Here is a 27,026-nt window from a genome sequence, read left to right on the forward strand (position 1 = left end):
TCCTCTTCTTCACTCAGCCCTTCTTCCCTGGTGGTGCTGGGGGAACCATTTACAGTGGTGCCCCGCAAGATGAACGCCTCGCAAGACAGAAAATCCGCTAGATGAAAGGGTTTTCCGTTTTGGAGGCGCTTCGCAAAACGAATTTCCCTATGGGCTTGCTTCGCAAGACGAAAATGTCTTGCGAGTTCCTGCAGGGTTTTTTCCCTCCCCCCCCCCTTTCCTAAACCCTAAGCCGCTTATTAGCTGATCCGCTGATAAGCCGCTTATCAGCGGATCCGCTAAAAGCCGCTAAACCGCTAATAGCGCTAATCCGCTAAGCTGTCAATGGGCTTGCTTCGCAAGACGAAAAAACCGCAATACGAAGACCCTCACGGAACGGATTAATTTCATCTTGTGAGGCACCACTGTAGTGCTTTGCCTCAGGTGCCAAAATGTCTTGGGCAGGCCCTGAATTCCAGCCACTAATATTAATGGACCTAAGTTATATGACTAGCACGGGATACAACCCACAGACCTTTAACATTTATGTCAAAGGAATTTGTCCCTCTATCCTCCTGATTATTCCCCTATTCCCCTGTGCATGTTAGTTTCACTGAGTTCCATGACACATTCACAGGACTGCAACCTGAGCTGCCAAATGGTATCTTCTGCAACAGCCCTAAATTTGCAATGAGGCAAACCAGAGTATTCTAGATATTAGGGCACTCTGGTCAATGGACAGGTCAAATATTGTCAACTGTTCCATGAAGCCATGATGCTGATAATGTGTGATGAATAAGCCTGCTTTGAACAACTGCCTTTAAGAATGTACTTTTAAAAAAGGCCTTAGTTTGTTTCATTTTTTAAAAAAGTGTGCAATTCTTGGCTGACCCTAATATTCCAGGTTAAAAGCTTGTTCGGGGAATAATTAACATGTAAATTTATTACAATTTGAAAGTTAAGCTCATACTTTCAAAATGAGTTACCTAATTTTTTTTGTAAGTGGCAAAAGTACCAAACCACCAATGACTAAAACGTCCTCCTCCCACCAAGAAAACCCAACATTAATTATTTTTTTGAAAGTAACTATGTGACAGGTGGTAAAGCTGTCAAATGAACAAATATTTTTGAGCTGGTCTAACGCCCAAACTGCCACAGCACACTAACCTGACATTTCAGTAAACTTCCCACCGTTTTGACCTGTTTCCTAGACAGTCCATTCACTGTGCAATCCTATCTCTACTTAGAAGTAAGTAACACCGAGTTCAGTAAGACTTTCTCTAAGGTACAGAATCACAGAATCAACAGAATCATAGAATTGTAGAATTGGAAGGGACCCTGAACCCCCCTGAAATGCAGGAATCTCAACTAGATCATACATGACAGATGCCCATGCAACCTCTGCTTGAAAACCTCCACAGAAAGAGAATCCACCACTTCCTGAGGAAGTCTGTTCTACTGTCTAAAAGCTCTGTCAGAAAGTTATTCCTGCTGTTTAGTCAGAATCTCTTTTCTTGTAACTTGAATCCATTGGTTTGAGTCCTATCCTCTGAAGCAGGAGAAACAGGCTTGCCCCATCCTCCGTGTGACAGCCCTTTAGCTATTTGAAGATGGCTATCCTATCTTCTCTCAGTCTCCTCTTCTCTAGGCTAAACATGTCCAGATCCCTCAAACATCCCTCATAAGGCTTGGTTTCCAGACCCTTGGTCATCTTGGTCAATCTCATCTGCACACATTCCTGCTTGTCAATATCCTTCTTAAATTGTGGCGCCCAGAACTGGACACAGTACCCCAGGTGGGGTATGTATAGGATTCCAGTCCCTGTTCCCATATATGGGAATCCTGTAAATGAAAACAGCCATGACCTATACAATTATAGAGTCATCCCAGTTAAATATGTCGCAACAATGAGTTGCCATTCAAGTTTCCTGTTCCAGCTTACCTAGAGATCCTAATAATGCCTGGCGAATGCACACAATCCTGTTGAGATATGCAGATTTCCCCTGTCTTGTTGGAGATTATGTATCTTGAATGTGTAAAATGATGTACAGATATGCATTTTCCCCAAGGCTTGTTGGAGAGTTATATATATTGACCGGGAAGGCTGCACTATTCCCTCTTCATGGACAGATTATGTGTACATTCTCCATGAGGCACAGAAAAATGCACAATGGCTGGTTGTTATGCAAATTAGCCAGTCACTTCATTACTCCTGTACAGTGGTACCTCAGTTTATGAACTTAATCCGTTCCAGAAGTCCATTCTTAAACTGAAACCGTTCTTAAACTGAGGCACGCTTTCCCTAAGAGGCCTCCCTCTGCTGGTGGCCTTCCACAGTTCAGATTCCATTCTTAGACCGAGGTAAAGTTCGTAAACCGGGACACTACTTCTGGTTTTAAGGAGTTCGTAAACTGAATCGTTCGTAAACAGGACTGTTCTTAAACCGAGGTACCACTGTACATACATATAAATTGGATATTAGTCAGGGGTCCTCTACTATTTTATATGTAGATTACATTTATCAGTAATAGTAGCAATACTCATTGTATACAGTTACATATAAATGTACATATTGAAAGAAAGAAGGAAAGGGAAGAGCTCTCAAACCTAAATCACCATACCATCTAAATTGATAGGAGTGAGTTATTGGTCCTTGGTTATGAAGCTTCTAACTAAATTTTTCATATGAAGGCTGCTACAAAAGACCTCAAACTGAGTTTATTATTTACTTACTTGTTACTTTACATCACTATACCACTTTTTTCTCCAAAGCGCTCAAGGATGCGTATTCTCACTCTTTACCCTCATGAGATAGGTTACACGGAGTGTGAGAGATCAAGCTTAATGGCTCAAAGCAGAACTGAACCCTGGCATCCCATAATATGGGCATTCCTTACATAATATGGGCAATTGTAGTGTCAATAGGAGGGGAGATACTTTTGTAAAAACACCAGGATAGAAAAGGAAATAAGCTGCCTTCATCTCCTTCCATGGACACACACACATGCACGCACGGACATGCACACACACACACACACACAGAGAGAGAGAGAGAGAGAGGAATGTTCTCCCAGTGTTTAGATATTTTCTAGCTTGTACATAATTAAGAAAAACAAGGTTTGAATATTCTACAATGTCCCTTCTTTGGCCATTATCTGGAAGTGCTAAAAATGATGCATGTGTGATTCATCCTCTTTCTACATTTCTGTGTCACATCCAAAGTGATGACTGGGACAACACTCCTGCAGACAGCTGCACATACACTTTGAAGAATGTGTTTAGAAGAATGATTTTCAGAACTACTTTTCTCCAGTGGATTTGTGCAGTAAGCAAGTCCATCTTTCATACCAACCAAGTATGAAGATTAGTTGGGTCTTTAAATCCACTATGTCCCCCCTTACAAAATGAAGGAAACCTTGAGGGGGGGATGAATAGTGGTGAGTCTTCTGCTCTCACACATGCTGTCTCTCTCTCTCTCTCTCTCTCTCTCTCTCTCACACACACACACAGAGAGAGAGAGAGAGAGAGAAGTTGCTTTTTCCTAAGAAAACCAAACTGATTGGGGGAATGAGCAGAGGCTGAGACAAAAGTAGTGGAGACAGACAGGCCTAGATTTTAATCATAGGGAATTATTTCCCAAGGCACTCCAATCACAGTGATCTGAAGAAAGTATTAAAGCCTGTGTCTTTTTGTCATGTGGTTCTGTGTGTGTTAATAGAGAGCTCCTCTTTGTATCCCCAAGAATCTGTGGGGAGAGGGGCAGAAGCCCACTCTGTAACAAGGTCCTGGCTGAGGGGTACTTGTATCTCCATTGTATCTTCTCAAAGAACATGGGGGACAGAAGCCTGTCCACCTCACCAACTACACTTGGGCAACAGAGTGACATTTCCCCCCATCCCAGTGTTCCCTTGGGATTTTTGCACCATCCCTTCCACATGCAAGTCAATATTTAAAGATCTCTCTCACAATATCTCCCCAAATCAGTGAAGAGGCCGCCACCACCACCAATAGATTTTGGGGTAACATGGCTGCCATTGCTGGATGTGTGTGACTTTTCCCCAATTCCAGTCTTTCCATGGGATCCCTGCTCTTTTCCCCACCCCCTGCAATTCCTATTGTTCCTACCCCAAAATGTTAAAGTCTGACATTGCCGGAGAATCACAATACCCATCATTCTGAAAATAATTCTGGCAGAAAATGAAAATGGTATATAGACTTCTGGGCCTGTAAATTTAACCCACTTTGGTCAAAGGTGTGGAAAGTAATAGTTGTTTTTTAAATTCCCTGTTATAGTGAAAGAGCAACAGAGAGCTTCATTTTATAGAGAGCAGCTCAGAACCCAGAACAAAGAACAAGGTGGAAAAGGAACAAAGCAATTCATAAACAGATAAGATTTTTAAAAAATAAAATGCACAAGTACTCAGCCAAATGTGAGACCAATACACACTATGAAACCCAGCTCTATTTTTTCTTATCATCAGCATTGCTGTGAAAGTGCTAAGCTATAAGCTGCTGTCTGGAGTCAGGAATGCATTGAGAAAGGGTTAGTAAACTGAAGCTGAGTCCTGATGAGATGGATGCACTGTGAGTTTGTGGTTCCACAGTAAGATAGTTGGTGTATTGACTGTTCTGAATGGAGCAGGTACACAGCTTAGAGATGCTCCTTGATCCAACTCTGTCACTTCAGATACAAGTGGTCTCAATGACATGGGGTACCTTTTACCAACTGGAGCCAACCCAAGTTGGTAGAAGGAACCCCATGTCATTGAGACCAGAGTTGGATCAAGGTGCAATTGGATCAGCTGCAGTTTTTTATCCAAATAGAGATAGGCTGATCTCCATTACTCATGATCTGGTAACCTCCAGGTTGAACTAATAATAAAATGCTTGAGGCTGTCCTTGAAAATAGTTTAGAAGCCAGAACTCTGGCATATTAAAAAAAATTCTTTGTATACTACCCTCAAATCCATTTTTTAAAATTATGGCTAGTTTATAAATGTTCAAAATAAATAAATAAAGCCTAAATATGTGTAAGTGCATGGTTGTAGGCGCAGCCTCTTGATCTCCTTGCCCCCTCTTCCCTCTGCTTGGCACCCCTCCCTCAGCTGCCTCCCTTCTGCTGAAATTTAGATTGGAAACTGCTCAGGGCAGGAAAGAGACTTTAAAATGTCACAATGTAAAGCATCGTGCTATATTAGTAATAGATCACGGGTGTCAAACACAAGGCCCGTGGGCCGAATCCGGCCCGCCAGACCTCGTCATGTGGCCCGTGTAGCCGCCGGCGGCCACCAGCCTTTACCTTTTATTCTCGCTTTTTTTTTTATCACAACAAAGCCGCCTCTTCAGCGCATGCGCGGCAGCCTACAAGCCAGAGAACGTCTGCCCTCTAGCGGTGTCAGCCGTTCTACACAGGAAACTTGCCATTATTCTGACTATGTTTCTGCTTTCAGAGCTAGTTATTACTTACATTATTACAAAAAACAGTAATAATTGAATGCAGTGACAATAATTTATGATAATAAAGAGTGGACACATAGTCCTACAGATACAACCGGCCCTTTGAGAGTGACCAAACTGCTGATGCGGCCCCCGATGAATTTGAGTTTGACACCCCTGTAATAGATGGATTGAAAGTCATTCCTAGACAATGCCATAAAAGAACACCAAAAAAAATGAATCTCACCTGATGGCCTAATGGGGAAGAAGCAGGAGGCACCACTTTAGACATTGTGTGGAACTGTGGAAAGAGGAAGCACAAGTCACGCATGCGTCCTCTTTTCAATGTCCAGAGCCCACCCAGGCAGCCTGGCCCTCTGGCTCTTTGCTCAGCAGCGACTCCCCTTCAGCTAAATGGTGCTCACTCCCGAGTAAGTAAGGACACGATTCTTATCAAACTGAGCGGAAGGCTTATGTAAATAGCCTTTATAATTTCTCACAAATTACTAGTCACATGCTATTTGATACAATGAGATATATCCTTTATTTGAATCTATAACACACATTGAAATGGAGACCCAGGTATTTCTTGCTTGAAGGCACTCAAAAAGCCTAGCAGAAAAGGCTTATAGAAAAGAAATTATTATTATGCCTCATAACAACAGTTCTGAGCATCTACAACTCCAAATCCACTACCATAAACCAGAACTAAGTTTTCTAAAGCTTCTAAGTTTGTTCGTATATCACATGCATTTCAACCACAAGACCACAATGCTTCTAATTACACAATAAATTGAAAACTTTTAAAATTAAGAGGGGCAAACACACATATGTACCCAGTCAAAAAATAATAATACGGAAGTCCCGTCGAACATTTGGGTTTCAAAGGACGTTCGCAAACCGGAACACTCACTTCCGGGTTTGTGGCATTCAGGAGCCAAAACGTTCGAGCACCAAGTCGTTTGGCATCCAAGGTATGACTGTATAGCCTGCCCAAAAGAGCTGACTCACTGGTTTACAGGGAAGATTGGTAGAGAGGCTACATAAGGACAGGGAGGAAAATTCAGCACAGAATTTTCTGCAGCTGAGCAGCCTGCAAGTCTCTGCTCATAGGGCAGCCAGCAAAAGTCCTGGCTGATATAGGAAGAGAGAATAAGGATAATTGCCCTATGAATTAAATAGATTTAGGAACTGAGCTTCTAAATCAGACATATGCGCCAAGAGAAATTTCACAAAACTTGTAAACCTGTAGTGAAGTGGAAAAGGTGGGATTTTACACAGACACACACATGCTGTTTAGGGGAGTTCACATTTTGGCTTATACCTTTTCATCTAGAACACAAAGGAAATAATAATAATAATAATAATAATAATAATAATAATAATAATAATAATATATTGAGATAGATTGCTGTGTAGATTTAAGCTAGAGGGCCAATAAACCTTTACTTGGAAATTTTTGGAACAGGGTTTCCTTCCCACTGTGTCTAACTTAATCAGTATCATTTGGGTCCAGAAACTAGTGTTTCTGCAGATAAGACTGTCGGGTAATGGTGGAGGAATGGATACCTACCTTCTCTATTTGTCTGAGTGAAGGAAGTGAGTACATCATGTGTGGGATGAATGCCACCTCCTTCCATTCCCATTAACATATGTGCCAAAACATCCAATCTAAGTTCACAGGGGAGAATAGCTAGATATTAAACTTACCCAGACATATCCCAATCCTGCTGGAACCCATTAGCAGGTAATTATGGACTCTGAATTCCCATAAAATACAACACGTAATATGGAGTCTAATATGCTTCGTGCTTTAGGCAGCTTATATTCCATTTTGTGTGAAGATGCCCAGAGTTTCTCACAGCTCCTAACTCAAGTGCCTTGGAAAACAGCACCGGCTCACTCTGATCTCTGCTGGCAGATGCCAAGGAAACCACGAGACCCATCTTTTTTCATTTCCTAAGGGAAGCACTTGATGACTCCTGGCAGACATCTTCATTCTCCTCATTAGGTCTTTGAATAAACTAAACTGCTTTTGCTTAGTATACCTGCTAGGCTAGCAATTCCAAAGCATCATCTTACAATCTTGGAATCCCATTATGAGCCCCGGGCCATGTGAGGGGTCATCTGGAGATGGCTGGGCAGCAGCTAGCATTGCTAGTCATGGAAATGGCTGTGGCACCAAGGGGCTCTGATATAAGGCCAGGAAGGGAGAGGGTTCTTTTGCTCATGTGCTGTTTGCTGGTTTCCCACAATCCTCTAGTTGGCCACTGTGAGAACAGGATGCTGGACTAGGTGGGCCATTGCCTTGATCCAGCAGGCTCTACTTATGCTCTTATGTTTATGTTCTTACCTTAAGAGAAAACACCCAGCAAAACCTGACTATGCTGCCTGGAAACGTGGCAATGGCATGAAACTGAAGGAAGGAAAAGTATTGTAAACAAGAATCAGCAGAGGGAGCTAGAGGAGAAAGTGAGGGGAAGAAGTCCTTTAAAATGAATGAAAGTTGCTTCCAGATAACCTGCTTATTGCATATTCACTCTAAATTGTTTGTTTGCATAGATGATTTATGATATTGCATCAAGTACTTTCTAGTACATTTCTGTGTCACTTTTCTTATTTTAAAAAGCCAAATTTTGTGGAGAATTGGGTTGCCTGTTCAAGAGCTCCAAATCAACTTTGATTGCAGAAGCTGAATTTGCCAGTATGTGATTTGCGTCCCACCCCCAAATAGCAACAGTCTTGAAGCACCCAACATTTATCCTCCACTACAGCCCCCCCCCCAATATCCTTTGTCTCTGAACCCTACCACTCCAAAAGCCAAAACATTGCAACTTTAAAGTAACCATTATATATGAAAACATCATCAGACAAGAATTTTCCACTCTCCTATTTTCCATTTCCTGAACTTGGCACACTTTGGATATGGTGACCGTTCCAGTGACGTCACAGGGGTTTATCTCTGGCCCTGTTGCGATGGTAGTACACAAAGCCCGCAGCTTACACAGGGTTTACATTCCAGGGATCGTGCCTAAAGGCAAAATTGCGTCAAGTCAAAACCCATTGGGTTCAATGGCAGGGAGGATTGCCAAAGCCATTATTCCTGGATGTCCCACTCCCTTTGATTTATTTATTCGCTGCCACATGCATAAAGCTCAGTGCACACGTAAGTTGCGTAAGTTGCAGGCTTACTGTATAAGATTGCTATGTCAGTTAGGAAACGCTTTTTTAAAAAAACCCTGACTGATCCTATTTCTCATTTCTATCCAAACAGTTGCACCCACGTTCTCAACATGCTCCTATTCCGGACCTGCCTTTGTTTCTCAGGGCCCGAGGCAAAGCATACCATGGCTGACTCATTTCTTCTGAACAGCATCCATCTGCTTTATCCCAACCCATGCTTTCCTTTTTAGGTTAGTTTCCCTATTATGTAAAAAAAGAGGAACTAAGAGCTTTTCATTTCATGTTTGTTCACTGCTTTTCCAAAAGGAAGCCCAAAGCCGTGAGCAATAACATAACAAAGCAAACGTCAAAAACAAACCAAAGAATATGAAAAATTATCTAATAAATTATCTAACAACTTTTGAAGGTGATCAGGTTGAAACATGCCCCTACCACTAGCTGCTACTGATCTGGTTACAGCAAAGCCAAACCAACTGTTCACCAGCGCCGTAACATCTTCTGTAACTATTTGTTTCCAAACTCCGTCAGCCTGCATATGGATGCCCAGGACTAGAAACTCGTGTGAAAGCTATGTAAGGAAAGATCTCTACCAATGACAAAGCTCCCTATCCCTCTTGGGAAAATAACAAGGGGACATATAGACTTCACACATTCTTCCAGTGCTTCTCCCAAAATAAAAAAGGTTGCTACACAATGGCCACTGGATTTTGAACAGGGATGCTTAAGCATCTCTCCAATGAACCGAAAAGAGTCTTGATCCTTTCGTACGCTCCAGCCATATACACCTTCACCTGCCAGCTCATTCCCCAGCCCCTACATGAAAGCAGTGAGAAAGGTCACTGAAGCTCCCAAACACAAGAGAAGGAACAGGCACTACACATCCTAGCTCAGGCTTCCTCATACTCGGCCCTCCAGATGTTTTGAGACTACAATTCCCATCATCCCTGACCACTGGTTCAGCTGGCTAGGGATCATGGGAATTGTAGGCCAAAAACATCTGGAGGGCCAAGTTTGAGGAAGCCTGGTCTATGTTATTATTTTTTACCATACTTTTAATGTAATAGTTTTTAGCCCAAATGACTACTCCTGGATCTTGAGCAGGTTCCCCATATTGTTCTGAATCCATGATTGGTATCTGATGCAGAATTTCTACTAGAAGCAACCTGAAATTTTATTTTAGAGATTAAATTTGCTTGTCAGGGAAACTCTAGTCTGGGCACATGTACAGAATTGTAAAAATTTGACTGTAAAATATCATTTGCGCATCACAGCAAAATGTAGCTACATTCCTCATATTCAGGCTGCAGGCAAAAGAAATCCATAATGCAGGTATCAGAAGATCAACAAAAGTGTAGATCATCTTAAAGCTCCTTTAACCTTCTGAATCCTGTCATCAATACCCTGAGGAATCTTCAAGCCTAATCTGGCATTGTCATTCCAGTCTCACTTAAGTCAAATTCAAGATTCTAGAGAGCTAAATTGCACAGTAGCTAAGGAAGAAAGTGAAGGTCCCTGGTCTGAATCATGCCTCTGCTGTGAAGTGAGTCCTAAGGCAGCCAATTCTGCCTCATCCTGCCTCTTCTATCTGCATTGTGGAAATAATAATTCCGACCTACTTTCCACAGCAGTTGAAATGGATGCAACAAGGAAATGAATATGAAGCAATCTGGGCATTCTGGAGTTCTATGTAAATAAATGCTGTGAAATTAAAGAAACAAATGGGGGTGGGGGGGCGAAGAGTCATTTGAGCAACAACCAGAAAATCAGGATGGATCTAGGCATGATAGATGTGGACATGTTTGCTTATTCACATTTCTGCTCCATTCTAATGGTATCCCCATCACCAGTATGCCCCAGAGGCCCAGCCAGATGGGCGGGGTATAAATAAATTATTATTATTATTATTATTATTATTATTATTATTATTATTATTATTTTGTTTGTTTTCATTAGAAACCCCCCTACCCCCTTGATTTATACAGGAACAGAGGAGACATGTGGACACAACAAATGCAACTGCCCCCAGGCCACATCTAGAATGGTTCTCCAACAGGCGCTAGTCTCCTTTGACCCACAAAGGCCCCACCAGACATTAGGCACACAACCACAAGAGCCTTTACAAGTCTCCTGTAGTTTCTCACACTTTCAGGCATCACGCTAGAATGAATCCATATTATTCATTCTTTTAAACAACCTTGCAGGGAAGGTTAAGCTGAGTGTCTTGCTCAAGATGGTGAGCAAGGTATGTGTAAGACGTGTTCTCTTGTTTACACAAAGGATGCCTAAACCATTTTATTCAGAACAAACTCTAATTCACATTAGGCATGAGAAAAGCCCACCAGAAATCCAGGTGCCTCAGGCACTAGTCCACAAAACTCCAAAACTGTGTATGAAGCCTAGACTGGGATTACTGTACTTCAGACTCTGGTGAAATGCAGTAGATAAAACACAGACTGCCTTCCCTTGGTGTTACAGTGAGCTTCAGCCCCGGACAGCTTTTTAAACCTGGCCTGCTCCCACATTTATCCACTATGGGCTCTTCATTATTACACTCTAAAACAGTGGCGTCCAAACTTTTTCCAAAGAGGGCCAGACAACACTCTAAAGGGTGGAAGATGGGGAGGAGAAACAGCTCAATGAAAACTTAGAAAAAGTTCTCCCGGAGACAGAGTATCCTGGGAAAGGGCATGGTTCAACTGCTAGGGCCATTCCTTCAAGACTGGATACTGCAAGGCGCTCTATCTGAGGCTTCCCTTGCGCTTGATCCGGAAGCTGCAGTTAGTGCAGAATGCTGCAGCATGATTGCCGGCAGGAGGGAGGCCGGGTTAGCATATAAAACCCGGGCTCAGAGATCTACACCAGATCTACACCAGTCTTTCACCAAGGAACTTGCAATCTAAATTATGAGAATGGTAGAAAGGAAAAGGAGGTGCAAGCATAAGCCTAATCGACCTCGCAGGGTTGTTAGGATTAATTGAGATGGGGAGAACCATGTAGACCACTTTCAGCTCCTTGGAGAAAAAGGTGGAGTAAAAATGAAGGTGACGGTAATTTTAACAGCAAAGGATGGATGTGAGCAAAGGTAGCAATGTCCACTCATCCTAAAACAGCCGTGCCCAACCTTTTCAGTCGCACCTTTAGCGTCTCTCTCTCTCTCTCTCTCTCTCTCTCTCACACACACACACACACACTACTACTGCTATTATTGTTGTTGCTATTATTATTATTACAGTGGTACCTCGGGTTAAGAACTTAATTCGTTCTGGAGGTCTGTTCTTAACTTGGAACGGTTCTTAACCTGAAGCACCACTTTAGCTAATGGGCCCTCCCGCTGCCGCAGCACGATTTCTGTTCTCATCCTGAAGCAAAGTTCTTAACCTGAGGTACTATTTCTGGGTTAGCGGAGTCTGTAACCTGAAGCGTCTGTAACCTGAAGTGTCTGTAATCCGAGGTACCACTGCAGTTATATTTGTTACCTGTCCTTCATAAGCCATAGAAAAAGAAAATACAATAACAAATAGATGCAAATAGATAAAAACAAAAGCCCCACTCCAAAATACAACTCATATCAACAAAGCCATAGGGAAGCCCTGCCAGCAATGGTTTAACTGTCCAAGGCCCAGGAAAAGAGGTGTGTCTTCAGTAACTGCCTGAAGCTGTAAAGATGTGGCAGCTGGTGCGTCTCCACAGGAAGGGAGTTCTCCCGCTGAGGAGGAGCATGACAAAGGTTCTCTCCTGGGCACCTCCCAGCACCTCCAAGGCAGTTGGCACAATAACAGGAGCCTTTCCTGCAGATCATAACATCCTGACTGGCAACGGAGGGGAGGAGGCACTCTTACAGATATTCTCTCTTGCTTTTTTTAAAAAAACAAAAAATGGTAGCATTGAAAGCACATGGAGCATTATGGCCCACCAGGCTGGCGTTTTGTTAGAATCTAGAAGGACTGTAATTTACAAGCACTGTCCATTAAAATAAACCTCACCATTTCATGACACAAAATGCAAAAGATCTATTTAAACAAAAATACAATAATCTCAACAATACGGGAGCTAGAGCACTCGTAAGTACAGGCAATTTGCTTAGATTAAGAAATGCCACTTCTAACACATTTCACTATTTTCTCCCTTCAAAAGTATTTGAGTGATTATTATCAGCTCTTGTCTCTCTAGACGGTTGGCTCATTTCCTTATTAGTTGCACCCTTCAGAAACTGATTTATTCATTTTTAATTTGCCTGTGTGTGCGCACAGGCAGACACCCATTTTTGCTTGTGCAAAAAATGCATCAGTGCCTTCAACTTCCCCAAGCATGATGGTTTCCCTGGAAAATATTTGAAGGTAAATAGGTAAAGGACCCCTGGGCAGTGAAGTCCAATCAAACTTGACTATGGGGTGCGGAGCTCATCTGGCTTCAGGCCGAGGGAGCCGGCGTTTGTCCATAGACTGCTTTCCAGGTCATGTGGCCAGCAGGACTAAACCGCTTCTGGCACAACGGGACACCGTGATGGAAGCCAGAGCACACGGAAATGCCACACAACACCACATAAGATAGATCACCACCCACAGTCTTGTTTAAACAAGGCTGTATTCTTACATTCCCACAGGCTGTGGATTTAACATACACATTCCTACAAATGTTAAATTCACACCAGAGTGAAGATGAAAAATCTGCCTGGATGAGGATAAATAAGATATTGATCTTGCTAACAACACCAGGCAATGTTCTTTGCTTTTGGTTCTGTTTTACTAGAGTACTCTGGATGAGGTTTAGAGGTGGACATGCTTGGGGACTAGTTTGGTGGTGACTTATTTAGAAAAGAGATCTTGCAGTCATCATGGAAAGCTCACTTAGAAAATCAGTGTTCTGTGGCAGTGAAGATAGTTCAGATTTAGGAAGTTGTTTGAAAACGATGCAGCCATTGTCACAATGCCATTATATAATCACATGGGGAAATATTGTTGCCCAATCTCTGAGCGATGTGAGATTCCAGGGGTTCCAGGCATTTACTCAGAGTCTGTGGCACAGCGGATGCTGTGGTGTCTGTATGCTATATGGTTTATTTACACGTATCTACAACCTGAGCCTGTGATGGAGGGGTTCGCAGCATTAAAACCCCCGAACGGTTTTGTTTCTTCCACAGCCACAGCCTTGGATTCAAGCCAAAGGCGAACATTGCTCGCAGCTGTTGCTCTGACTTTCTTTCTCCAACTTGCTGCTTTACATCTAGGTCACCTCACTGCCCAAACTCAACTCTGCTTTTTTCACTTGAGAGAGGGGACCCAACCCAATTGCTGTCTCGCACCAGGCCCCTTAATCCCTCATCCCCTCACCAGGAAGCTAGTATGGCTAGTTCCCAGAATTAGAAGGCTTGGTGAGCTTTTAACTATTGCTGGATCCAGGGTTCAGAGGGGTCTCTGCCTACGCCCCACTCCCATACTCATAACACTATGTACAGTTTTGCTCTCAAAAAGGGTATAATAGAGCTGGAAAACAATACAAAGAAGTACTAAAATGACCAAAACTCCAGAATCCCCAGTAAGAATAATAGAATTGTAGAGTTGGAAGGGTTGGGAAACACCTTTATTAGGGGCAACCAAAATGTTCCAAAATGAGGCACATGAAAAGTTCTGGCAAACTTGAAAGCAACAGGCATTTGGGAGTATATTTTTCTTACGGACCAAAAAGGGTTGGTGGAATCAATGGAGGAAAGGTCTCTCAATAGCTATGGAACACCTTTGCTCCTAGGCACTAAACATCTAGCATTCAAATTAAAGCCAGCAGTTATTAGGCTACACCAGCATTCCCATGAAATAACATGATGATGAAACAATGTATGCGCCACTTTAAAAAAAAGGGGGGGGAGCTGCAGAGCAGGAGGATGTAATTTTTAAGTTTTGTTTCAGGCATAAAAAGATCAAAAGCCTGCTTTGCTCAAGGAAGAGAACATAAGTGCCTGTCAGCCAGAAAGGAAAGCAGGCCCTGCTCCAAGAGACAGAATAAAAGATGGGAACTAAACATGTTACCTGTATAGGACTTCCGGGTTAGCGCGATCGGATTAATGGGGGATTCCCTCCGAGCTCCGGAGGGAATTGGCTCTGCTGAGGATGGGTCTTACCGCGCCGGCAACGTGGGGACCCTTAGAAACCACAGGCGCAGAAGCCTGCGGACTTGGTGACTCGGCGGGCACCTTTAAGCGCCTTCCCCGACCCACGAAGAGCCTTTTTAAAGGCTACGGAGAGGGTACGGGGAGCGGCGTGGTGCTGTGAGTAGACCGCTACTTCAGTGGAGCGTAGCCGCGAGCCATGGCCGGAGAGCGCTGACTTTTTCCCCAAAATTCGGACTGGAAAATAAACAACCCGTGAGTAGATTGGAATCTGGACTTTAAAATTTATACCTTTGAATTCGGTACAATCGGGGGATGTGCTAAAGGGAAGTCCGCACCCCCCTACCTAAAGCAAGGATTGGAGAATTAAGGTGGAGAGTATTGTTTTTGGTGTCAGATAAAAGATACTTCAATGAATTTGACAGAAGAAGTCTTTGTGTTGGAGAGAAAGTGAGGAATTTTGGAAGCTTTTGTGTAACCCCCCCCCCCCCGAACCCGGGAGTGTCCTGTGCGTAAGCCGGAGGAAAAAGAATAAGGAGTTTGACAGCTGTCAAAGGAGCTGTCAAACGGGCGGTTAAAGTTAAGAACTTTGTTACTTAAAAACTCTCTGAATTAAAAGTGTTGCATTTGAACTGAGGTGGTTGGAAACAACTTAGCTATAAACAATAAGTAACGGACTGTTGGAAAAGGACTATCAAGTAACTGGAATCCCCCTAGGGGGAACTAGAGACATTACAATGGCTGCAGAGGGAAAATTACTGGCAGAGATAGAAAAAATGTTTTTTTTCGTGGGAATCCTGCAAGAGCAGAGTACGGCTATGAACAAAGAACTTATGACCTTGAATTCTAAAACAAACAACTCTGCTGAATGCATAAAGGATTTGACTAATAAGAAATCTGCAGCTGAACCAGAAGAGACATTTTTGGAACAGGTGGAGAGGAAAGAAGGAGTGGAAAAGGAAAATACCAATCAGAAGCCTATATTGTCAGGAAATAAAGAAGAAGATCTTCAGATTACAAATCTGCGAAAGATGAGAAAGATGAAGGAGGAAGTCCCTGGAGTACCTGGAATTCTGGAATTTAAAAGAATAAAGAAATATGATTGGGACTTCCTCTTTGAGTATGGGAGATCAGCTGACCTGTTGCAGCAACTGCTTTTAAGTATTTTGGATGGAAGAAAACTTGGTGTGACTGTGACTGAACTCCTTCAAGACCTGAGGACCAACAAAAAGGGTTACCAACAAAATCGGCGGAGAGAGACTGACAGAGACTTGAAGGCCTCGGATGTGAGGAATCCGGGCTAGGAACTGTTTCTGTGGACATAAGGGATGGAAACCGGGGTAGGGAGGGAGGGGAGAACAGAATTTTAAAATTTTATGATTTTTGTATTTGGCCATTATGACATATAATTAATTAAAATATAAAGGGAGAAATTCGTGGGAGGGAAATTAGGTCGACCTTAGAAAAAAGATTTAATGTTTATAAGAGAATTGGATAAGTTAAATGTGGACAAGTAAAAAGAGTTAAGTTTTAAAAATAATAATAATATGTTAAAGATGAGAGATAAGAACTTGCTGAATTAATTATTGGAATTGGGATGTATGAAGAGGGGGTGGGGGGAAGTCAAGGAAAGAGGGTAAAGAAAGTAAGAGTATGAAATTATATATGTCTTGTTTTTGTTTTTGTTTTTGTTGTGTGTGTGTGTATAAAATGTGAAAACCTAATAAAAATTTTATAAAAAATAAAAAATAAACATGTTACCTGTATAAAGCACATTGGTTAATCTAGCAACATAACGCAAAGGCCAGAGCTGAATGATATTCTCCCTGAAAAGGGTCAGAGAGATCTTCTGCAAACAAAAACAATTAACGAACCTTCTGGTGCCTTAAAGACGAACACATTTATGGGGCAAGTTTTCCTGGACTGCATACATTTCTCTGGTGAAAATAGGGACGTCCCATTCCATAATGATGATTTTACTATTTATGCCCGACACATCTTACTGGGTTGCCCCAGCCGCTCTGGGCAGCTTCCAGCATATATAAAAACATAATAAACCATTAAACATTAAAAAAGGCCTTCCCTACACAGGATAGCCTTCAGACGGCTCGGAGGTTGGATAACTCTATACCTTCCAACATTTCTTCAATGAAAATAGGGATATCCTAAGGAAAAGTAGGACATTCTGGGACGAGATCAGAAACTGAGATGGCTTCTCTTAATCAAGGATGTCCCTGGAAAATAGGGACACTTGGGAGGGCCTGGAGTATATTTCATCAGAAGTGCTATCCTAAGTTACCAGATAGATAACATACATATACATAGATACATACATATGGTTGGTGTTTGGGTGTGTGTTTAATCACTGATATTAGAAGCAAATGAAGTGAAAAAATAAGGGTAGTGACCATTATTTTAAAACTTAAATAAATGTAAAATTGCTGCAGTGATTCTACCCGATCCTCAGGGCTCTGCTCAGCACCCCCACACCTTCTCGCCAGGCCACTGGCCCTGTTTCACATCCTGCTGGAATGCTTTTGCCTGGCTGGAATGTGCCCTTGATTGGCACAAGCTTAAAATGCCCAGATATAGGCTAGATAGATAGATAAATTTATTACAGTCGGAGACCAGCTTATAAAACACACTTGGGGGTACAATCCCAGAAGGAAAGCAAACATTTAAAACAATGTACAACAATAAATTTAAAATTTATAAATGCAATAAGCATATAGTCACTTAAAACTTTAAGATAAGCTACCACAGAGAGATGACCCAGAGTCACCCATGGAACAGAGTTTGGGGATTTTCTTAATGAACTAGTTTGGGTTGGGGGATGGTCTGTGCCTACAGATCTGTACATAGAATCTGGCAATCATCCGGGTTGTCTTATGATCTTTGCCTAACAGAAAAGGTCAATTTTTTGCTTTTCCGGGAGCCTCACCAGCAGGGGATCAATGGGAATAGAGAAATGTGTGTCAAATGCAATTGCTCCACCCACTTTTCCAAGTGGCCCCACCCACTTTCCCTGCAAGCATGCGGCTCTCAGAAGAAGCACCTTGTGGCCTCTCTCAATGTTCATAGAATCATTAAATCATAAAATGGTGGAGTTGAAAGCAAATGAAAAAACAGTCATATTTATGAGCTGGATGTTGTGACTGACATGAATAGGTCCCGGGACACCATGGCCTAAGCAGAGATGCAGACGACATGGGCCTAGGCATGTGACCAGCTAATCAGTAGCTTTCTTTAGGGGGCTTTCTGCAAGCAAGGCCTGTGAGGGGGGGGGGTTCAGTGTCCATAGTGGACTATAGATCATTGATCATGGTTGGGGCGGCTTTAGTTGGTGGCTAGAGGTGGCAATATTCTGTGAATATCTGATCAGTGATGCTTGGCCTTTTGTGCCTATTGCACTCCAGTATATGCATCCTTCAAACTCTCCTCTCCTCCAGGTGTTCACTCTTTGGCAAGGAAAATAAATATTTTCATGCTGGGGAGTAGGAAATAAATGCAGATAATCTGTTTTTTACCAAATGATCCACATGCAAAGGGACCTTCATCAAACAACAGCACACTCCAGGGGACTGAGAATTCCAAAAATGCAAAACAAGGTAGTTCTCCTTAAAAGAAGAAGAAGAAGGCGCTCCCCACCTTTAAAATATCTAGTTGACTCAGAGTTAGATATTTCGTTGTCTGTTCCTTCTAATCCTGCTCTTGATGCCTGCAGAGAACAAGGAAGGCACAGCTCCTTTGGAGACAAACAATGCCACGCTGTCCTTCATCTAATCCAGTCACCTCTGCAGCTGATAAATGTCTCCTCTCTGCCTCCACTTTAGGCATTACCACAGCTGCTGATCCTCTTTTTTAAAAATAAAAACCACCTCCCTTTGCTAAAGGGCATTTAGATTATTCATAATATTCTCACTCCCAGAATTCTGAAGTGCATGACACAAAATCTAGCGCTCTAGAAGTTTGAGGTTTTATGAACACCATGTGGGGGCTGAGAACTGGAGGGAGGTTTCACATATTTCACACTCACAGCTGCTGTGGTGTGTCTATTATTCTCCTATAGCACATGCCATTTGGCTACTATTACTGCCCTTACACTTCTTCAGCCTCAGTGAAACAAGAGCAGGAACGTGGACGTGAGCAACCGTCTAAAGGCATCTATGCACTGGGGAGAATTGCATAGGGAGTTAAAGCAAAAGGGCTCATACAGAGTCTCACTAAGACATGACCTGATGAGAGCTTAGAAATATAAAATAGAGAGGCAGTGTGGTGTGGTAGATACAGTCTTGAACTCAAAACGAGGAAGATCCAACTTCATACAGAGGCGGATTTGGGGAGCGCAACCAGTCTAGTCACACTGAGCCTGGAGCCTGAGGTGGGGGACACGGGGGGTGCCACAACCAGTACTTTACTTCTCGAAAAAAGGGGGTTCATCGCACAAGGTGCTGTTGAAATTTGAGACCCCAAGGAGCATGACTGCTTCATAGCCCCAGCTCAGTCATGAAGCCTACTCAGTAATCCCGGGACAGTTACTCTCTCTCAGCCAAACCAACACAGAGATGTTGTGATACAATAGGGAGGACCATCTGTTGCAAATGCAACTATTTGTAAGAATGGAAAGTTAAAAATATAGCAACAATGGAGATTAATAAACTATTTCACCATTCCAATATAATATTGTTGTTTTCTGTGTGTAGACAGATGATTAGATTGATAGATCAGCAGACAGATACATTGCTTCAAAAAATCATCACTCAAGTGTGTGGAGAGAGATGGAGAGAGGCTTGTTGCTGCATCTTTACTAATTTAAATTTTACTTCTAAATAAACTGGCATTGTTGAACCATACAACCTGTTGCTCTGTTTTTTTGTGACAAAAAAGGAAGCATTAAAGCTGCACAACTGTTCTCTCTGCATCACTGAAAACGTTCAGTGAACGCACAACCCTCTTGCCGCTTTAGCCCTCTAATTGACAGTCAACATCTGATAGCAGCACCAGTAAATTACCAGATCAGAACAATCTGGAGTTATAATGGTTACACCAAAGCATTTAGAATTATAGTAAGCACATCATTTGTGAAAACAATTGCATTGACAAGAGTAGTTACTTGGGTCATGTTTGGTCTGTTGCTGCTGCTTCTGTCTCTCAAAAACACTCTCTTTTTCTTTGGCTGCTACACCAGGGAATTTCTGGATGTTACACAAGAAAAAGCCTATTTGCATGAAACGTTCTAATCAGCACATCAGCACTTTATGAGTCGTGACCATGGATATTTCCAGAAAACACCCTGCCTTGATTCCTGCTGAGATTAGTTTTTTGTTGCTATTTTTAAATAGTCCAGGAATGTATTTCTGAAGGAGACAGAAACCGTATCTTGGTACATTTGCATTAGCTCAGAAGCTCTCTTGTTCAGATGCAGTAAAATGTGCTAAAAATGGAAAGTACCTTCTGTGGGGCCTGCTTCTTTTTCCTCTGTCCCCCCTTCTTTGTTCTTTCTGCCCCTTCCTCTGCCCTTCCTCTTCTTCTCAGACATCCTGCACAGGCAGTATATTTACAGTCCCAAGGAAAAGGCAATTCCTGCCAGATGTAAATGCCCCAGCAGTGCTGCTTCAAGGTTTTTCTCACCAGCTGAAACTTCCTACTGTTCTTATACTGTTTTCTCACACAGGCAACACCCACTTCTGGGTGGAGAAGTGTGGTTTTTAACTATTTCCATTCATATCCCCCAGCTGTCTTTGACAGAAGTGCCAGGGACCGCAGGCAGGCAGGCAGGCAGGCAGGCAGCGCTGGGTGTGAAGGAATTGAAAATGAACGAAGGTCTGCAGAGAGCAGAACTGACAGTGGAGTAATGAAGCAAGCCTAAGTGGCCGCAGGATCCCATGGGGATGGGGCCTGGGCTCTGTGGCCTGGGGGGCCTGGATGCATGGAGAAATTAGGTGGCCAGCACTATCGGAACTCTTCCTGTGTCATGAGCGGCTACTGAGTGCACAGCTCACTTTAAATACTGCAGGTGTGATAGGGGAAGCAGCAAGAACTCAGGGCTCCCCTCTATGCTTTGCTCCTTCTGTGGCCTGTATGCCACAGAATGATATGCACAAGACCCACAGGTGATATAGGAAGTGCACTGAAGCAATTACATTTCTGAATGGCCTCTCCCAAAATGGGGGCACTCAGTGCAGGAAGGCACTTCCCACAACAGCCTTTCCTTTTCATGCATTCTTGGTTCTTCTCCCAGGCGTTTTCCCTCAAGTGATAAACTTTTCTCTGTGTAATCTAAGAGTGTCTCATTTACTGGCACCTAAAATAAAGAGGCCACTTACACATAGTGAAAAAGTACACAGATTTGGAGGTGCAAATGTGTATGTATAGGTATAATTTGTTATAATTAATTAAGATTCTGAATGCAGTAATTTCAATGCATACATGTCGCTGTAGTGAGAAGGCTATGGCAAAGTGGCCTTTGCCCCTTCTCAGTCCTTGGGAGAGGTGCCAACTGCGGAAGGGAACCTTCGAGCCCCGCCCAGGCTTCTTTCGCTTCAAACCAGACCTGGAGCAGACAGCCCTACAAACAGGGGTCTTTTTCTCTGACAGCCTTTCAAATTGGCGGCTGTTACCTGCAAAGTAGCGCATATGGTCTCCCTGGCCCAAAGCAAACCAGGAAATCGTGCAGAACTGGAAAAAGAAAATGGCGCTAGTATTTCACAGCCACTCTCCTCCACCGCACCAGATGCAAAACTTTGCCCCTCTTTATCGATACTGTACTGAGGGTTGCCTTGCAGAAAATACATGCACTTGATATTCCAGTTTGTTATTTATAATTAAAATAATTTGCTTGCCTTTTTCAGGCAGCATGAAAAAGGCAAAATGAATGAAACAGATAAAAAAAAATAATTTAAAAACAGCGCTGAAAAGGCAAACTATCCAGCTGACCTGAAGGCCCCAAAGAAGCGATGTGTTTTGCACCCCATCTGGAAGATCTGTAGTGATGGGAAATTGTGAAGCTCTGTGGGCCCCTCACCCCACTGCCTGGGGAAGTTGACTCAAAGGTAGTGTACCCATTACCAGCTTAAAATGCAGGAAGGGCATTCACCCCACTCTGCTCTACGCCTCAAATCACATTTGCACATTGCTGTACACGCCAATACGGCTGGATGTGTTTCTGAGTTGCCCACAGTCTGTCCATACCAGAGAGGGGCATGGATGTCTTCCTATGGCTTACCTTTTCAATTCAGATCAAAACTGGTTGGAGGAAATTGGCATCAAAACACAGTATCTCTTAAGAAACTACATTGCAGGATTGCGACTCACCTGTGGTGGGAGTGCACTGGGTGCAGAGTAAACAGGACTGTGTACACAGCCCCAAAGCCTGCATCTCACTGAGTAAAGCTGGCATTCAAAGCAGGGCCTGGGGAAGGAGGGATTGACAGGGGGAACAATCTAGAGGCATCACCCAGAGATAGGTGAGCATCCGCACCTTGAATCAAATCCGATTTGTATGCAGTAAGTGCCGTTGGAACACAACCAGCTGAATGTGTTTGTGATGGCTCTCATCCATAAGGTGTGCAGCAGCATTTGCACAAAGGGAAGCTTCAAGGACAGCCGGCTGGAGAGTGCATTATAATAATCAAGCCTGGAGGTTCTGAAAGCATGCACTGGCATTGTAAGGTCCTCTGTGTTCAGGAAGGGGCAGGTCCTGCACAGCAAGTGAAACCGACAGAAAGCTCCCAGTGCAGCAACATGCTTGTAAAAAACAAAAGAAAAAACCCAGGGCTGGGTCAAAACTAATTCCCAGACTCCAAACGTTATAATTATGCGTTTTGTGGAGCATTTTGGGGGCAGCTCCTGCTTAGTCATGTCCCTGCCAGCAGAGCTCATGCTCTTACTGGCTGACGGGGCTGGCTAAGTACATTGCTCACCCTCCCCTCCAAAGAAGGAAGCTTCCCAAACTCACCATTCTTCCTAAGCAAGGTCAACCAACACAGGTTTCCCTGCCTCAGGGCAAACTGGGGGGAGACATTTTGGAACAGTCCTGTGAGGTGGGAGAAGAGGACACCATCCAAGGATCCCCTCAATTACCCTAGTCCTCCTCCTGTTCCAAACCACCACTAGAGCAGCGACAGAGCTGCTGCCTTGATCTTCTACAAAACCCACTAACGAGTTCTGGAAACCATGTGGATCTATCCATCTCAGGCATGGGTGGTCCATCGCAGAGGAGAGTGGTGAACTGTATACATTTCCTGCGCTACAATATTATCAACATTTTGATCTTACTAGTTCCCCGAAGTATTAAATATGGAGTGACACTGCTGTATCTGGCTAGTGGATCTCCAGGTGGGGGTAGGATGTTCAATTTAGGGGTGTGCACATAGGTAATTTCCTGTAGATATATTAAGCTGTGCATAGTGTTAAGCGTTAGAAAACATTCTAGAGCAGTGTTTCCCAACCTTGTGCCTCCAGCTGTTTTTGAACTACAACTCCCATCATCCCTGACAAGCAAGACCAGTGGCAAGGGATAATGGGAATTGTAGTCCAAAAACAGCTGGAGGCACAAGGTTGGGAAACACTGTTCTAGAGAACATTGACCTCCCATCCATCCATCCACCACCCATCACACCTCTCCACGTGTCCCATACACCACTGCTGTAAGAGGGCCTTCTGCCTGGGACTGGACTGCTGCTGCTGCTGCTGCTGCTGCTGCTGCTGCTGTCAATGCTGCCCTGAGGAGCCCCACCAACTTGCAGCTTCCACCTCCACCACCACTAACAGCCAGTCCTTTGGGTCCGTTAAAATGCCCAAAAGCAAGGCTGCCCTCAGCTAATAATGACCTCACCTGGCAGGCAGGTTCATTTGGGAGAAAGTCATCCTTAAAGTACCTGGTGCCCAAACCATATGAATTTGCCTTCTGCTACAAAATCCGCCAGCACATGTCAGTGTAAATTCTGGCTAGACATGATAGCTAGTAATTGTTGGAATAGGGCCCCTTTGCCAAAACCACTGCACATATTTAAAAAACCCCAAACCTGCCCTGTCTATGTGGGTTCTCTCCTTGGATTAATAAGGCAAGGATAAGCATTCTGAACCTGCTGTAGTAAATGCACTGTACACTATCTTTCCTCAACATCAACTGAAATTAGTATTGCCTATTCTATACTTTTGCTTATAACCAAGTGGAAGCTTTCCTTCCAGGCATCTGACTCAGTATCCATGCCAATATTTGCTGATGCTGTGAATAATGCTCAGCCAGCCCATCCCTCCCTGACCCCCCTCCGGGTTAAGCAGCAAATTAACTTAATTCATTGTTAGAACTGGAATTTCAAAAGATTGATCTTTCACCAAGATAGGGTTGTGACACCTTTCTACTTCAAAGAACCTTCCCCCCTCAACAAAGGGTGGGTTTCCTCAACATATTCTGTTAGTCAGGTTTGTCTCCTCTCACCTTATGTATCCAAGCTGCACCTTTGCCAGGTGAGATAAAGTATGCCTGTACTGTATGCGCTTTTCTGATTTCTGAAAAAGCCTGAATAGCTCCTGACCACCTTTCCATCGACTTCCAGGTCTGTATTAGGGGAGTAGGAATTCTAAAATTCTAGGTAGGAATTTAGTGTTTGTTGCTGATCACTTGAGACTCTGCAGTGCTAGGAGATGTGAACAAGCTTTCAGCTGTTGCAGTGGACTCTTAGCCACTCCTGCCTCTCACACAGCTTGCCTTGGCAAGGATAATCTTCTGAAGGGATGCCATCGGGGGGGGCTGAGGCCCCCCAAAATTTTCAAGGAGGCCTTCTCAAGCCCACAGTGGGCCTTGTTGAGCCCTTCTGCGGCTGCAATGGGCCCTGTCAGGTGGGAGCAGATACCTGAAGGACGCTGTAAACCACCCTGTGATCCTCAGATGAGGGGCAGGAAAGAAATTTAATAAATAAATAAACAATACCTGAGTCTCAAACTATGCAGGGCTTTGAAGGCAAACACCAGCAATTTAAAATTTTCTCAGAAATGGCGCAGCAGCCAACATAGCTGTTGAAGAACAAGCATAATATATTCCCGTTGATCAGTCCCAGTTAATCACAGCTGAATTTGGGGTGAAACTGCAGTTTCCTGGCAATTTTAGAGGCAGTCCCACATACAATGCACTGCAGTTGTCCAATCTGGACCTTCACAGCATGGATACCTATGAGAAGGCTATCTATCCGGAAGAGGGTTGCAGGTGACACATCAGCCTCAGCGGGTGAAAGGTACACCATGCCACAGATGCTGCTTCTCTCCTACTGCAGCCTCTAGTCAAAATGGTTTTGTGCATTTGCATGTGGCTGCATGCTGTATCTTGAAAATGCAAAAACAGTCTCCCAGTAGCTTACATATGTTGGAGTAAAGTAAATGCATTTATTTCATTTGAGTTTGTAGTTCATGCATGAATTAATTTAAACCACAAGAGGACACTGCTTATCTAGCAATCTAGCCAGCACTTGCTTGTAGTCTTTGCTTTGTCTAACTTAACTCCACCCCTAAAAGCGGAGCCATTTTTTCAGTGTTCTTTCCAGACGAGATACTGGCAATATCTTTCTCTCATCTCCGCTCATCCTATAAACAGTTCCTGCATGAATAAACCCTTTGAACTCCAGAAACTGTAAGTTATTCTTTCAATCTAATTCACCCAAGCTGCAATATGTATACAATACACACGTGCATTCTACTGTGCAGGTTATACACATTTACAGCATCCCTAAGTCCCTTTGCATTTTAATGCAAGTCTTTTGAAGAATTTGTTCACTATATCATGAGTCATGTAATAATAATAATTGTATTATTTATACCCCACCCATCTGGCTGGGTTTCCCCAGCCACTCTGGGCAGTTTACAGCATATTAAAAAGCATAATAAAAACACCAAGCATTAAAGACCTCTGTTATGTACTAAACTTGGATCCTAGAACAATAGGCAGGTAGGATCCTAGAATGCAACAACTGATTGGCCTGCAGGAAAAGACCAATCAGGCTCCAGGAGGGAAGCAGAATCAGCCAACCAGACAGGACTCATTGTGTAAATAATGTATATAACAGCGTGAGGTTGGGGGGGGCAATTCATTCACTGTTTTACAAGCTGCAATAAAGAGCATGAAATCACTACAGGACTCCGAGTATATTTCAACCTCCCAATGCAGGCCTGCCTTCAGATGTCTTCTAAAAGTCTGGTATTTAAATATACCTTCTTGAAGAAACCAGAGGCCTTTCTCCTGGGTATGGTCGGCCAAGTGGTGCCAAAGAAGGATAGAACTTTTTTTATGTATGCTACAGCAGCAGCAAGAATACTCATTGCAAAGCATTGGAAGACACAAGATCTGCCCACCTTGGAAGAATGGCAGATGCAAGTAATGGACTATATGGAATTGGCAGAAATGACTGGCAGAATCCGAGACCAGGGAGAAGAGTCGGTGGAAGAAGATTGGAAGAAATTTAAAATCTATTTACAGAAACATTGTAAAATTTTTGAATGTTAATGACGTTGGAATGAAACGAAGTGGTTCTAGTAACAAGGTAAATAAGAATATGTAAGAAGGGATGGATTTGGATGAAAATGTGAAACTAGAATTTGTGCGGATAAATAATTAAGGATAAAACACGAGGTTATGAATTTGCTGAATTAATTTTTAACTGGAATACAAAAAAGGGAGGTGCGAGGAAGTCAGGAAAATAAGTAAATGAAGATAAGATATCATAAAAGAGGCTTTTTTAGTTTTGTATTTTTATTTTTATTTTTTATTTTTTATGTAAAAATTTTTGGCTTTGTATGTTTGTATTTGTGTGTGTGTGTGTGTTATGATTCTGTAATTCTTTTTTGTTAAAAAATTCAATAAATATTAATTAAAATAAATAAAAATAAAATAAAAGTCTGGGGGCCAGTGAGGATCCTTTAGGATCAGTGTTATATGGTCCCAGTGGCCACTCCCAGTCACCAGTCTAGCTGCCACATTCTGGATTAGTTGTAGTTTCTGAGTCACCTTCAAAGGTAGCCCCACGTAGATGACATTGCAGTAGTCCAAGCGGGAGATAACCAGAACATGCACCATTCTGGTGACAGGCAGGTAGGGTCTCAGCCACATAGCAGATGGAGCTGGTAGACAGCTGCCCTTGACACAGAATTGACCTGCGCCTCCATGGACAGCTGATGGTCCAAAATGACTCCCAGGCTGGGCACCTGGTCCTTCAGGGGCACAGTTACCCCTTTTAGGACCAGGGAGTCCTCCACACCCACCTGTCCCCTGTCCCCCCAAAACAGTACTTCTGTCTAGTCAGGATTTCACCTCAATCTGTTAGTCTCCATCCAT

At 43.1% G+C, this 27,026-nt stretch overlaps 1 protein-coding gene across 4 annotated transcripts in view; it reads right to left on the bottom strand.

The window, feature by feature from the left end:
- The window catches only part of NRG2 (neuregulin 2), a 144,260-nt gene that overhangs the window by 68,845 nt on the left and 48,389 nt on the right, over positions 1-27,026 (bottom strand). Inside the window, exon 1 of one of the 4 annotated variants that reach the window (XM_079983548.1) lies at positions 20,153-20,343. The exons of the other annotated variants lie outside the window; for them this stretch is intronic. Coding sequence (XP_079839674.1) covers positions 20,153-20,240 — 88 coding nt within the window. The 5' untranslated portion in view covers positions 20,241-20,343. Of the gene's footprint in view, positions 1-20,152; positions 20,344-27,026 lie in introns of those variants that run through there. 4 annotated transcript variants of the gene reach the window in all.

Source organism: Podarcis cretensis (assembly GCF_951804945.1).
Source record: "Podarcis cretensis genome assembly, chromosome: 7".
Classification (NCBI taxonomy): Eukaryota; Metazoa; Chordata; class Lepidosauria; order Squamata; family Lacertidae; genus Podarcis; species Podarcis cretensis.